Source organism: Phlebotomus papatasi, chromosome 3 (genome assembly GCF_024763615.1).
Source record: "Phlebotomus papatasi isolate M1 chromosome 3, Ppap_2.1, whole genome shotgun sequence".
In the NCBI taxonomy this organism is placed as follows: domain Eukaryota; kingdom Metazoa; phylum Arthropoda; class Insecta; order Diptera; family Psychodidae; genus Phlebotomus; species Phlebotomus papatasi.
In genome coordinates, this window is record NC_077224.1 from 62250597 (window position 1) to 62266214 (window position 15618).

Consider the following 15618-nt stretch of genomic DNA (forward strand, 5'->3'; position numbering starts at 1 on the left):
AAATGCATGGTGATACAATTTTCCTTTTTACGGAAAATTGAAGTGCTTCACATCATCCTTGTATGCATTAATATGCAGCCTATACCTAAGGCTATAACATGGGGTAAGCAACATTTTTCTAAAATTCACAGTTTTCTTAGGGAATTCAGTCAAAATCGCATCTTTCAAAAGTGTTTGGTGGTACCCCAGTTTCCCCTAATCATCAAAATCGGTTCAGCGACAGTCGAGATAATTGAGGTTATGTGATATTGAAATTGGTTTTTCGACTGTGGCGCCCCTGGTGTTGGTCCCACGAAGTTCAAATATTCTAGAAAGTTGTAGCATTTGGTGAGATATTTCGTTTAAGCCCTCATTCATCAAAATCGGTCACATAGAACCGGAGATATGATTTTTTGAATTTCGTGAACTTTGACCCCTCATATCTCCGGTTCTATTGAAACCACAGCGCACATACGCACCATTTTGGAAACGTCCTAGACTGGACTACAACATACTAAAATTTCATTAACTTGCACAATGCCGTTTTTGAGAAAAGTGACTTTGAATTTCGATGAATTTTGACGCTATCACAGCGCCACCTGTGGTGACTTTTTGAACTTCCATCTAAAAGTGCTCATCGAGACGAAACCAAAAAGGTAAAATTTAGGCCGCTATGTTAATTAGAACCGGAGATAGAGGCCGGTCAATGTTCGAACTTTGACCCCTTATAGCTCGGGTCAGGGGTTTTAGATCGACTTAAGGTTTTTTTTGTTTGATAGGTATAATCAACGGCTACAACATACTAAAATTTCAGCCCGATGCACAATGGAATTTTTGAGTTATTTAACTTTTAAGATTTAAAAATATTCTTTTTAATAATAGCGCCCCTAGCGGTGGTTTTATGAACTTGCGATGTTAGAAGGGGAAGTGGCATTTCACGAGAGCTTTCCAAAAAGCCCTCACTTTTTAAATTCTGACAATTAGAACCGGAGTTATGGCCATTTTAAGAAATTTTTTTTGGACCCTTATAGCTCGGGTCAGGGGGGTCGGGGGACCTTAAGTTTGGTATTGATGGAAAGCTCTAAGGCCCAGCTATAACATACTAAAATTTGAGCCCGCTCGATGCCATAGGGGCGGAGCTATTGAGAAAACAAAAAAAGGGGGGTCTTCAAAATGGCGGAAGGAGGGGTGGGGGGTGAGGGGTCAATGCACCAAGTTGCAATTTTCACCCGATATATAACCTTTGCCGAAAACCGCAAGTCGATATCTTTTTTAGTTTAGGAGCTATTAAGCTCCAAAGAGCGGCCGGCCAGCCGGCCGGCCGGGAACGTAAAATAGCCACATATATATTCGTGATCAGGAAGTGCTGAAACACATTTTGGCCAAGTTTGAGGTCGATCGGACGACATGAAATTTTGTTAGGATTATAGTAGGTGAGATTGTTAAGAATCTCACCTAATATTGTTAATTTATGAAGAAACTGTAGAAGTTATAAATAAAATGGTATGTTCTGCTTAACAAGCATTAACAATTAAACATTTTAGATAACTAAAAAGATGCGAGCAAAAATACTAATTTCTTAAAAATCGCCAATAGAATGATACAAAAACACGAAATTTAGGTTGTCACTTTGCTTAAAGTTTTTACTTCACCCGGCGGGACCAAAATACACAGTTCACATGTCATACAATGTATTTACGACTTATTCGTGGAGGAAAGATACACAGTTTACACATGTATAATGGTATTTGATGAGTACTTGTCATTCAAAAATACAAGTTATTCCGAATGAGGAACATTTTAGTTTTAAGTAATTTTGAATTGCGATATTTTACATTCAAATATGCCAATTAAGAGTTTTTAAAACATATTAGAATATTTTTTGATACCCAAATTACCACGATTTCAACATAATGTCCTTATATCCTGTTAAGGATACTAATAAATTAACGCAAAAATTAAAAGAGTGGTTAACTAAAGCTGCTGATTGCTTTGCAAGGGTTTTCGTTACCCCTAATTTCTAAGCATATGGTTCATCCTAAAATGATTTAAGGACTACTAGACTATTTTTACATAATTTTGATACTAGGAATATCCTATTATTTCGTTTAGATCTCAATAGTTTGATTAATGTAACAATTTTAGTTTTAGTTATAAGGAGTCATTTCACAAAATATGCAAAATTAACCTCACTTTGACAATGAATATCAAAGAAACTAGGATGTTAAATGAGTCTGCACCTTTACCATCCTATTCTCCATACTCTCAAATATATCTTATATCATTTTGGGAAAATTCCAACTAATAGTTTTGTAGTTATAAACGATTAAAGATTGTTAAGTTCCCAATTAATTTAGGTCATTATGCTCAGTTTATTCACATCTTAATCAGCAGTTTCGGTCAGCAAAATAAAGAATATGCTAGTCTGCAATGACGCATTGAGGGCTCACAAAGTCGATCCTAGCAATTAAGTGGGGTAAAAATAATTTTGTATAAATGGTATAAATAGTCTAAGAAATTGTTCAATAAATCAGATTCGCACAGAGAACCGAGGACTCCTCATTCCATCGGCAATAAGTAAGTTGCCTTTATTCTATACACACAGAAAAATGGAAAATTCTTTAACAGAAACACACAGGAATTTAATTTCAAATCCCATCCAATGAATGCCAATGCTCTAATTCTAAATCCTTGATCATTTAGTTTAAGTTGCAATTTGCAAATCTAAACATTTTTCGTTTTTCAGCTAATGTGAAACTTAAGTTCTCGATCTCTTAACTTGAAAGAGCTAAGGATTCTAGCCCATTTCTTTCGCTCAGAGCTTCTAAACTTCAACGCCTCAGGGATTCACGTCCGATTTAAGTTCCCAGGATTTTATATATTCTTAAATTTAGAGTCACAATTTTCTGTGTGTATTTTTGCGAATTTCCTTGGCCTTAGCCAACGACTCTTTTATTTAACCAGAGATAACGATTGAACAAATTAGATAATCACAAAGTATCGTGTAAAAAGTATTAGGTGAGATTCTTAACAATCTCACCTACTATAATCCTAACAAAATTTCATGTCCTCCGATCGCGCTCAAACTTGGCCAAAATGTGTTTCGCCACTTCCTGATCACGAATATATGGGGGGCTAAGTTACGTTCCCGGCCGGCCGGCCGGCCGCTCTTTGGAGCTTAATAGCTCCTAAACTAAAAAAGATATCGACTTGCGGTTTTCGGCAAAGGTTAAATATCGTATGAAAATTGCAACATGGTGCATTGACCCCCCACCCCCCACCCCTCCTTCCGCCATTTTGAAGACCCCCCTTTTTTTGTTTTCTCAATAGCTCCGGCCCTATGGCATCGAGCGGGCTCAAATTTTAGTATGTTATAGCTGGGCCTTAGAGCTTTCCATCAATACCAAACTTAAGGTCCCCCGACCCCCCTGACCCGAGCTATAAGGGTCCAAAAAAAATTTCTTAAAATGGCCATAACTCCGGTTCTAATTGTCAGAATTTAAAAAATGAGGGCTTTTTGGAAAGCTCTCGTGAAATGCCACTTCTCTTTCTAACATCGCAAGTTCATAAAACCACCGCTAGGGGCGCTATTATTAAAAAGAAAATTTTTAAATCTTAAAAGTTAAATAACTCAAAAATTCCTTATGCGATCGGGCTGAAATTTTAGTATGTTGTAGCCGTTGATTATACCTATCAAACAAAAAAAACCTTAAGTCGATCCATAACCCCTGACCCGAGCTATAAGGGGTCAAAGTTCGAACATTGACCGGCCTCTATCTCCGGTTCTAATTAACATATCGACATAAATTTTACCTGTTTGGTTTCGTCTCGATGAGCACTTTCAGATGGAAGTTCAAAAAGTCACTACAGGTGGCGCTGTGATAGCGTCAAAATTCATCGAAATTCAAAGTCACTTTTCTCAAAAACGGCATTGTGCAAGTTAATGAAATTTTAGTATGTTGTAGTCCAGTCTAGGACGTTTCCAAAATGGTGCGTATGTGCGCTGTGGTTTCAATAGAACCGGAGATATGAGGGGTCAAAGTTCACAAAATTTAAAAAATCATATCTCCGGTTCTATGTGACCGATTTTGATGAATGAGGGCTTAAACGAAAGATCTCACCAAATACTACAACTTTCTGGAACATTTGAACTTCGTGGGACCAACATCAGGGGCGCCACAGTCAAAAAACGAATTTCAATATCACACAACCTCAATTATCTCGACTGTCGCTGAACCGATTTTGATGATTGCTTCGACATAATTGTAGAGGACATTTGTCTCTACATTTCGTCCATACATCATTTTCCGCTCAGACTACGCTATCACTCCGATTTTGCCGTTTAAGTGTGAAAAAATTGATTTTTCCCATAATAACGCTTTGAAATCACTCAGATGCCAATTTGACTGCCTCTACTCCACCAAGACACTTAAAATAGGGTTTTAAATGGAAAATCCCACAGAATACAACAATTCTTTGATATAGTTGAAGTTCAACAAATGACTACTTGGGGCACTCTGATGGATGAAAAAACGAGTTAAGAAACAAAAAACCTCGATTATCTTGGCTTCTGAGTAATCGATGAGATCATGTTCTATGGAAAAATTATAGAGAACATTCTGGTCTACATTTCACCCATATAACACTTTTCTGTCAGTTCATCCAAATCCTTGATATTTTGGTTTAAATACAAAATTTGTATAATTTCACGAATTTTATTCAAGATAACTGAATGGCGTCTCCCTACTTCAGCATCAAATCGAATTTGCATGCACTCCGAGTTAGCTCACGTTAAGAATCTCACCTACATAAGCCGGTTAGGATTATCTGTCCCTTTTCCATAAACACTCACAGAATGGAATAAAAACTCGCGTATTTTAGGTTTGCAACTTCTTTAATGTTATCACTTTGCTATTTTCTACAGATAACACAGTGTCGCATAATTATTATATTATTATAATCACTGAAATTACTTTTAATTGTAACACATAATTTGTAAACAAAATATTCCAATGGAAAATATTTCCCGTTGTCAAAGCAGCTGACAACACGCTTGCCAAAAGCATTTTCTATCATACAGGGTTTTTATTATATATTTACGATGTCTAAACTATAAAACTGCGATGACGAGATGACAGCTGTCAAACTATTTATCTGTCATTTTTATTCCCAAACATTCCGATCCGACTGTGTGGATGTAGCCAAAAGCACGTTCAGTCGTAAAATATAAAGATCCCCCCACTCCCAAATATCCGGATATCGAAAAGTTGGATGTAAAGTAGTCTATTGCTAAGACTATATAGAGAATACGACTCGATGTAACGTATTCCAAAATAAACTTTCAGTTAAAATGTAATGAAACTTTAGTATATAATTTTTGTAGTGACTGTCACATGCAGCAAGTCTTAAATACACGAAATACATATTTGGTTTTAGTTATTAAGTTGAAAAAGCAAAAGTCTCACTTTTCAACTAAATTTTATTCCAACCAACACTTGGTATGATCTAAATCTTCAAACATTAAAGTGTTTTTCGTCGGAAAATGTTGAAAATGCATACGGTAATGCCTAAGTCAAAGAAAACAAACTTTGCTGAAACTTCAAAATTTTGCATAAGTTTTGCATTATGGTTTCAAGAACTTTCACTATCGCGACAAAACTATGAGATAAAGAGGCACTTGCCTGTGGAGGATTTCTCTCAACTAATTTGGCATAGGAGATATGTTAGACAATTGAGGGGTATGATGGCGCGTAAAAATGCACATCTCCTAAGAAGTTCACATATTCTTGTAAGTAGGGGATGGAGTGTTCACATGATAGTTGCTTCCGCATATGGAATTTCTTTGCATGACTCCTTAGGGAGTTTTGGATGTTTGTTTTGGAGGAAAGAGACGGCCGGAAGCATATCACTTGATGTCGCTTGAAGTAGAGCAAACATAAGTTCTATATAACGTACACTCAAGTCTTTTTGTGCAACTGTGAGCTTCGCAAGAAGTCGTTATATCTCCGAAAGTGGAGAGAAATATTTCATGGACAAAAGCCCCGATATTGCAAGGAATGGCATTGCTGCGTCTTGAGATGTAGCATCCACTTCCTCTCAAAGTGTCTCTCGTTGTCTCATCATTGATTGTCTATCAAGGATGTACAATTGTGGAGGTGGATGCAGAAGCCACTGATAAGCTTCTTTCGGTCTATGGTACGTGAGATTCTTAATAAAAATCAATTTTAAGTTAGAAAAATTAATAGAAAGTTTCTCTTAAACACAGATGTACAATATTTTATAAGTGTAGGATCTGTTTCTTTATTATGTCCACCGCCGTCTTAGCGTTGGTAATCAATCCCCAGAGCAAATCGCTGAATATAGATTTATATATAGATACATAGAATGTATACATTATTACATAAGTGTAAGCTCTGTTGATGCTTACCTAAAAAATTATTGCAAGTTCTAAAGGGAAAATAGGAATTTGAAGATTCGATACGATTAGTACAGAGAGTTCCGCTTTGAAAAAAGTTCTCAGGACCGAAAAAAGCTCGTGACTTCACTCCAGTGCAGTGGCACAGAAAGTTTGCATACCCACAGGAGATATGTTTGTAATAAGATACGGACACGCTGTGATGTATGCAAAACATTTTCGGCGCCAATTTTTTGGCCTATTTTCAAGCTCCAACGGTTCATAAGAAATGCATTTCAAATTTATCGCGTGAAAAAAACTTGCATGCATTTAGGGGCAATTTAAAAATTATTTCGTAAATAAGCTCCCAATAGTAGGCAATTCTTATCAAATTCATTAAATCCGTTTTCACTTAAGCCGGAACACTCTGTAATTCAGCGCGCAGACTGGATTTAACAATAGTCGAATGGGTCGTACACTCTACATAAAAGAGATTTCGCATAAGCACAAGGCTGGCATTAGCCCCAAAAACGGTTACCATTTTTATATTATACGATTAATATTAATAGTTAAGAAAAGACGGAAAGAGAATTTTACAGTATGCTAAATTTTAAATGGAAAAATATGTCTATTAGAGAGTCCAGATTAGAGGAGTAATACGACCAGTAAAATATTACTGTTCGTATTATGTTTTCTGAATTTTCTAACTTATCCGAAAAGAAATTATTACAGTAGGGTAATGTGGTACATTTTGGAAAACGGTGCATTTTGGAACCTAATCTGGGGTGTTTTGGAATGTATTATAAATATGTTATATCGCTTAAAATCACTTGTTTTTCCTTCATTTTTAAGTTTTATTTGAATTATTTAGCTTTCCACGTACCAGATACAGAAAACTTCTGGAATTAGATTTAATTTAGAGAGTATAAAATACGCGAGGAAATTGACAGTGTATCTCTCCACTTTTCATAAAATCTTCAGTGTGGTCAATTTTGCCGATGTCAGCAGCTAAGTTTTTTCACTTAAACTATTTTATCAGTGAAATTGAAACGTAATTTTGATAAAAAAAGTAAATTTTGGACCTTTTATTCGAAGGTCAGTGATCAGGTTCAAAGAAATTTGTTCGATTTTTTTAGTCAAAAAAGCAAATTTACAAAAGTAAACAATCCAGTGTGTAATAGCTTTATTCTCCGAGTGAATCCATACATGGAATAATCATTAACGTCATTAAGTTAATGGACATAGAAAACATAGACTAAATTGTTACTGCCATCTAGTGGTGAACATAATTACTTCCTAACATCCTTCCCTCCTTAAGATTTTCAAATAACCAAAATGATAAATTTAAAATTGGATTCATTGATAACAAAATAATGAAATAAAGAACTTAGATTAAATTTAAGGAAAAGCATAATTTACAAATTGAGGCGATTCGGTGGCTTAATAATTCTTTTTGGTCTACCTTCAAACTCCAAGGGTTCAGGCAACTGTGCTGTCTCTAGAGACTCAGAATCTGTATGAGATTGACTTCTATCAAGTGCATCTTGAAAATCCTCCACATCTGTCTCCTCCTCTTCCAAGAAAACATCTTCTCTCTCATTTTGACTTTCAGTTTCAAGTACTTCTACTTCATTTTCTTGAACAACCGGACTTCTGAAAGATATGTCGATATCTTCGTCATCCCAGGAAGATTCATTGCCTTGATTTTTAGTTTCCGAAACATTCTCTCCCACGTTCCTAAGCTGATCAATATGCCTCTTCCAAATCAACCCACTATCCATCGACACATTATAATGTAATTGTCCTAATTTTTCTTGAATTCTCCCAAATTTCCATTTAGCCTCCCCATTTTTATAATTTCTAGCTGCTACACGATCCCCAATTTCGAATTTTCGTACTTTTTCCGTGATAACAGTCCTATCCTTCTCTTCCTCTTCTTTTGGAATTATAAAATCCAAACGCGATCTTATTTGTCTTTGATAAAGCTTCTGACTAGGAGATACCCCTGTTGTACTATGAGGAGTTCTTCTGTAATTTAACAAAACAGTGCACATCTTCTGATTTAAATCTGCTTTACTGACGTTCTTCAGGGCCATAAGTTTTTCTTTAATTGTTCTTACGTATCTCTCCGCTTGTCCATTGGTTGCCGGGTGATAAGGTGCCCCCATTCTATGCAAAATCCCATTAACCTTGCAAAAGTCTGCAAAATCCCCACTCGTGAACTGCCTTCCTTGATCAGATACTATTTCTTCAGGCAGACCGTGAGTTGCGAAAATCTTTCTTAATTCCTGAATAGTTGTTTCTGTTGTCATATCTGACACAATAGCAACTTCAGGCCACTTGGAAAAAGAATCAACTACGACAAGCAACCATTTCCCACTAATAGGCCCTGCGTAATCAATATGAATACGTTGAAATGGTCTCTTAGCATCTTCCCACAAATGAGTTGGCACTTTTTTTGGATTAGCGCGATTCTCCTGGCAATCAGAACAGTTTTTAACCAAATCCTCAATCTCCCTATCAATCCCTGACCACCAACAATAGCTTCTAGCAAGCACTTTCATTTTAGTCGCCCCATTGTGACCCTGATGTAACTCTTGCAAAATGATGTCCCGCAGCTTCTTTGGAATATATGTACGTATGCCTCGAATTAGACAACCGTGCTTGAATGAAAATTCCTCCATAGGGATACCAAACCTAAGTTCCTTTCTAACAATTTTGCCCGACTTCAGTCCCTCAATCAAATCTCGAACTTCACTGTCTTTATAAGTTTCTGCTCTAATCTCTGTTACCGTGACAGGAAGTGTATTTATAAGCCCAATCTGAACAATTTCTGGGTCGTCTGTTTCATACTGAGAAGTCTCTTTCAAAGGTAGCCTTGATAGACCGTCCGCATTTCCATGAAATTTAGTACCCCTGTGCTCAACAGAAAAATCAAAACCCTTCAAGAACATAGCATAGTGCTGCATTCTTAACGCAGAATAATGGGGTACCCCTTTATCAGGCCTCATGATTTGCGATAATGGCTTATTATCGGTGATCAATACAAAATTCCTACCGTATAAGTAAGAATAGAACTTCTTTATGCCGAAAATAATGGCATAGGCCTCTTTATCGATTTGAGTATATTTTTTCTGAGTTTCCGTCAAAGTTTGTGAAGCAAAAAATAATGGCCTTTCTGTGCCATCCCTATACCTGTGTCCCAAACATGCGCCCACCCCGACAGGACTTGCATCCACTGACAATATCAATGTTTCTTTGGGGTCAAAATGTGCCAGTACTCTATTACTACTCATTTCTTTTTTAATTTCTTGAAACGCATTCTCACAATTATTATCCCAATCAATATCGCCCTTGCTTTTCAAAAGATTGTTGATCGGATTGAGTTTGGTGCTTAAATTCGGAAAGAAACGTCCATAGTAATTAACAAAACCCGCATAGGCTCTTACTTCATCTACATCCCTAGGGCGAGGCATTTTCTCCAAAGCTTCTATTTTCTTTGGATCCTTATGGATTCCATTTTTGTCAATCACGTATCCGCAATAGTCAATTTTATCTGCAAAAAACTCACATTTCCCAAAATTGACCCTCATGTTCCTTTCTTCTAACCTTTTAAGTACTTCCCTCAATCTGAAATGGTGCTCCTCATCGTTAGCTCCCGTGATTCTGATGTCATCTAGGAAAACTTTTACCCCAGGAATGTCTTGCAAAAGTGACTCCATTGTACGTTGCCAAATTGCAACCGCAGAAGCAACCCCGTACATCAACCGCGTAGGCATGTACAATCCCTTATGAGTACTCAATGTTAGAAGTTCTCTATCTTCTTCCTTTATTTCCATCTGCAAATACGCTTGCGAAAGATCGATCTTCGTAAATTTCTGCCCCCCTGCCATGTCCGCCAGAAGCTCCTCGATTGTGGGTAAAGGATATCTATCCACAATCAAATTGGGATTTACAGTACAACTGTAATCTCCACAAACCCGTACTTTCCCGGACGCTTTTGGAATTGCAACAATTGGAGTTGCCCATCTACTTTGATTCACTTTAATCAGCACACCCTCATTTACCAACGACTCAATTTCTCTTTCTACTGCCTCTTTTTTAGCAATAGGTACGGTTCTGGCTTTCAAGAAAACGGGTTTAGCATCATGCTTTAACTTCAATTCCCCTTGAATTCCATTAATTTTGCCGAGTGAATCATCAAAAACTTTCTTAAATTCTTCTTTCAAATCATCGACATATCTCTCAGTGGCCGATCCCTCTTCAACTTTCTTAACGTGCATAACCTCGTTCCAATTAAGCCAATTCAACTTTTTAATCGATTCTCTGCCCAGAAGTGGAGTTTTTTCTGAACCCAATGCGACATACAAATTCTGGCCTCGAAGCACCCGTCCCCTAACCTCAATGGTAGTTCTCAGGAAACCTAATATCTCTATTCTATTACCATCATACCCCACAAATTTACGCTTTGTAGGGTATATTTCTTCTTGAGGAAAAAACTTATCTTTGTCTTGGATTCCAATTATTGAAATTGGTGAACCACTGTCAATTTCGAAAATCATAGCTTTTCCCCCCACTCTGATTGGCAGACAAATTTTATCTTCAAAATTACTCTCCAAGTACATCAAATCTTCTACTTTATTTAATTTTTCTTTCCCCTGAACTTGAACTTTCTTGTTTGAATTTATCTCTGGACAAAACTTTGCAAAATGACCTTTCTTATTACAAGCAAAACAAGTTACTTCCCTGGGTTGACATCTATTGGCTAGATGAGTAGCTGATCCACACTTGAAGCACTTCTTCACAATCCTCTTGACAGATTCTGCATCATCATTTGTGGGTGGAAATTTTTCATCTTCTGCCAGTTTATTGATGCTCTGCTTGCGGCTCTCCTGAAGTTTTTCCTCTCCTTTTTCTGAAGTTTCCATAGCTCTGGCGATATCAAAAGCTAGTTCTAGCGTCAAGTTACGTTTCTCCAGCAGCCTCTTCTTAATTGCCTTGTTCCAAAGCCCTGCCACAAATTGATTCCGGAGAGTTTTTGTCAAGTTGTCGCATTCCTTGCAACCAAAATTACAATTTGTGGACAACTTCCGAAGAGCTGCCAAAAAATCCGCACAAGTTTCATTTTCTCCTTGTTTTCGCTCATGAAACGTGTTCACTTCTACTATCTCCAAAGGCGTTGGATCGAAAATTTCCGTCACTTCAGCTACAATTTCCTTGTACGACATTTCTCGTGGTAATTTTGGAGCAATACGATCACACAATTTATCATACGCCTTCAATCCCATGTAATGCAACAGCAATTTCTTCATTTGCGCTTCATCAGTAACTCCAAAACAATCAAACGTGTCTTCCAAGCGCATTAACCAGCGACTCCATCTTCCTTCTTCAGGGCGGAAAAACTCCACTTTCGTCGGCAAAGTCAAATGCCCAAAACTCTGAGCTCCTTGCTCACCATGTTCATCCTGATCATCCTTCATGTTCTTCGATGACTCAGGATCCTTCTTAGCACTTTTGCTGGACTTCTCATCCGGCATTTTGGGTTCTAATTCACTTTTCACGTCGCCACTGTAATAGCTTTATTCTCCGAGTGAATCCATACATGGAATAATCATTAACGTCATTAAGTTAATGGACATAGAAAACATAGACTAAATTGTTACTGCCATCTAGTGGTGAACATAATTACTTCCTAACACAGTGCATTTTGGAATGTGAAAAATCTTTACAGTATTTCCTGTTTTTCTTGAAATTCCTATACCAAGGTAGTCTTCAAAAGGCAAACCATATACTCAGGATGATGTAGAGAAGGCTCTAAAAGCACTCCAGGTGTGAGAAGTGTTTAAGAGAAGCAGTGATGGAATTGTGTCAAAAGTACGATTTTCACCGGCAAATGTCCAGTGAAATGCCAGATTGGACTCCCCAAAACTAACTCCCGAGGGGAAGAAGGAGCGGGTGCAATGCTTCTTAGATTGTTATAATCGGTGGCATCCAATAACCCAAGATCAAGTGTTGAATATCCTGTATACGAATTCGTCTTGTTCCTAAATACCCACATCATTCCAAAATGTACCATTTTTATTTCTTTATATTTTTTGCTATTTTATATAAAAAATTATGACTTTTCCAATAATTTTCGATAAGAGTTTTATTCTTAATAAAACAAAGAATATAATATAAATATTAATTTCAACAAAGAAAAAAATAATTTGGGAAGTCACTAACGTGTTTGAAAGTTTAAAAAGCTAAAAGTCGATCCAAAATGTACCACATTACCCTATATCATGTGTGCCTTCTGAGATTCGGTCAGTTTTCGAACGGTTTCATGCCTGATAATTTGGTATATAATGAGTAAATCCGAAAAAGAGGCAAGATAAAACACTTGCTATTATTGTACCATTCTCGAAGTGCAGAAAGTATTAAATTAAAGTTTAATTTTATGGGTGACATAGCGATGAGCTTATTAAATTCGATAATCATAACCAAACTTGAAAAATGTCGACAAACTTTTTTTTTTCAAATTTACAGTCTGTTAAGTAAAGAGGGCAAAAGAGGGTAATTAACATAAATGTAAGTAGGACAGACTGGGGCAAAATTTGTCAAAACGGATATTTTATTTTTTCACAATCTATCAGAGAATCTGAATGATTTATATTGAGCATATTCTTATAGGAAATTTACCGCTCTACAAATTTGCCGAAGTTATTTTCCTCTGATACAAAAGAAAATATGCTTTCAGAACCGTTTTCCAAAAGATGATTTTGTGGAAATTTTAAAAACTGCTGGAGCAAATTTTGGCAAGCACGGGGTATTTTTTGTCATTTTCATTTGGTTCAGACAATCGGTTGGCGCGTATTTTTTAGCGGTCACAATTTTTGAAATCTATTGAAACCGCTTTGTTAAATCTCCGATGACTTTCATTTTCGTATTTCATTGTATTAGTTAACGAATAAGAAATACACCTTGTAAGAAATTGACTATAAGTTTGATAACTCAAAAATATCAAAAACGAAAAGCACTTGAAATATTTCAGATTGATTCTGTGAAGTTGGTTTTGATATTATTCTTCTGAAACATGACACAGAGGAACGCATTGTCTTTGTGCTCCCAACATTCAATAATATTTTGCCAAGAACAAAAGTATACCAGTACTGTGTCTTTCATTTTTGCCCCTCTTGTATCTTCTGATCACCACCCTCTGCAGACAAATTGTATTATCAATCTATTGTCTACCTATAGATGAAATTCTTGAGAGAAAACAAAGATTCGCTATCATTTCATCATTCACTGACTCTCTGATGTGGGTTGGCAAAAGAATTTAATACACTTATTCGATAATGGATTATATTCCCTTTTGAATAAATGGCTCAAAATTGACATAGCAAAATGTACAATGCCTTTTGCTGGCACTCTTGTTTTTTATCTTGTACTTTTTTCATTAACGTAATAGAATTGACTTTTACGAGTGAGTTTTTCCATGCATGTAAGCATTTTCTCTGAATCCATCGCTTTTGACTTTGTTGCGTCTTTAGAAAAAAAAAAGAAAAAAAACATAAATATCAAATTTTTCGTTCGATTTTGTAAAGAAAATCAGCTGTCAGGTAATGCAATTGACTGTTAATATATTTTTTAACCCATGACCATTTGATTTTTATCACAAAGGAAAAGCACAAAATTAGAATATTCACAACGAGTGATACCTAATTCTTAATTCTCTACAAAGCGATAGGGTAAGTGTGCCAAATTCTGGCCAGCTTGCAATTCCGGCTACCTTTTTTGTTCCTCGAATTTTCATGAATTTTTAGTTTTTACATACTCTAGAGATTATCCAATGCAAAAAATAACAAAAAATGTATCTTCGACAAACGAGAGGACATGAAAAAGGCTTTGGGAGAATTCCTGAAAGGCAAGGATCTATGAGAATGAAGGTGGCCGAAATAGGGCACCAAAGCTATGTCTACATTTTTATTCATTTTAAAGTGTATTAAGAATGATTTTAGGGCAAATAAAGACGTTAAACTGTCTACAAGGTTCCTAGCAACACTCCTTAAGAATAAGGAATAAAAAAAATCAATTTGTATTAAAAATATTACATTTCAAACTCGAGACTTTGGCGCTTGCATGCAACTATGTCGAAATTTGGCACACTTAGGGTAAGTGTGCCAAATTTCGGCATAGTTGCATGCAAGCGTCAAAGTCTCAAGTTTGTATTGTAATATCTTTAATAGAAATTGATTTTTTTATTCCTTTTACTTAAGAAGTGTTGCTTAGAACCTTGTAGACAGTTTATCGTCTTTATTTACTCTAAAATCACTCTTAATATATTTTAAAATGAATAAAAATATAGACATAGCTTTGGTGCTCTATTTCGGCCACCTCCATTCTCATAGTTCCTTGCTCTTCGGGATTTCTTCCAATATCTTTTTCACGTCATCTCGTTTGTCGAAGCTACATTTTTTGTTATTCTTTTGCATTGTATAATCTCTAGGGTACGTAAAATCTAAAAGTTCATAGAAATTCGAAGAACAAAAAAGGTGGCCGAAATTGAAAGCTGGCCGGAATTTGGCACACTTACCCTACCCTATATCGACCACGATTGGATTCGTAACGTCAAAATAAAAAGATTTTCAAAAAAAATTATATCGGGTAATGTCGGGCTTTTGCCCTAAAAGATTTCTCAGAGAGGCCAAGGCTTATCGCGACCAATTGCCCGGCAGCGACCCAGCTCTGTGCCCCCATCTGAACACTATATAAATCACTCAAAGCATTTACTAAAGTATCTTATAAGCAAAATATACTTGAATTTCGCATAAAATTAGTTATCGGTTTTTAAAATCGGTTTATAAACCGATTTGAATCGATTCAGACTTATTAAGAATTCCAAAACCTTTCCAAAGAGCCAAAAAATGATCCCATTCGATTGAGAAATACGCTCTCTACCGAAAAACTCTTGAAGAACTGTTATTAGGAATGATTCAATGGTATTTTCGATTAAGGACGAAATGTCCGCCTAGGCAATCTGTATCTGAAAATGAGAAAAAATCGCACAATGCGTTTTCGAGCAATCCAACGAAAAACATGGTTTTGGTGGGGAAGGGAGGGGTGGAGATAAAATGAGGATCATGTTAATCATACCATGGTCGATTTATGGGGATCCTAAAGGTCCAAAAAATCTATCTCTAACCGTTTGGATGCTAAGCGTAGTAACAGCCAGACGGACAGATATATAGAATAGAATGTTCATA

The 15618-nt window shown here is 36.4% G+C and overlaps 3 protein-coding genes across 5 annotated transcripts in view; 1 reads left to right on the forward strand and 2 right to left on the reverse strand.

Moving 5' to 3' along the window:
- The window catches only part of LOC129807127 (uncharacterized), a 62033-nt gene that overhangs the window by 16361 nt on the left and 30054 nt on the right, over positions 1-15618 (forward strand). The window lies entirely within an intron of this gene.
- Positions 7632-8939, reverse strand: LOC129807126 (uncharacterized). The gene is made up of 2 exons (XM_055856170.1): positions 8494-8939; positions 7632-8401 (listed from the first exon to the last, which is right to left on the reverse strand). The coding sequence occupies exons 1-2, from the start codon at positions 8556-8558 to the stop codon at positions 7789-7791; spliced, it is 678 nt and encodes a 225-aa protein (XP_055712145.1). The 5' UTR covers positions 8559-8939; the 3' UTR covers positions 7632-7788.
- Positions 9926-11910, reverse strand: LOC129806739 (uncharacterized). The gene is made up of 3 exons (XM_055855512.1): positions 11116-11910; positions 9983-10644; positions 9926-9929 (listed from the first exon to the last, which is right to left on the reverse strand). Exons 1-3 carry the CDS (start codon positions 11908-11910, stop codon positions 9926-9928), a joined length of 1461 nt encoding a protein of 486 aa, XP_055711487.1.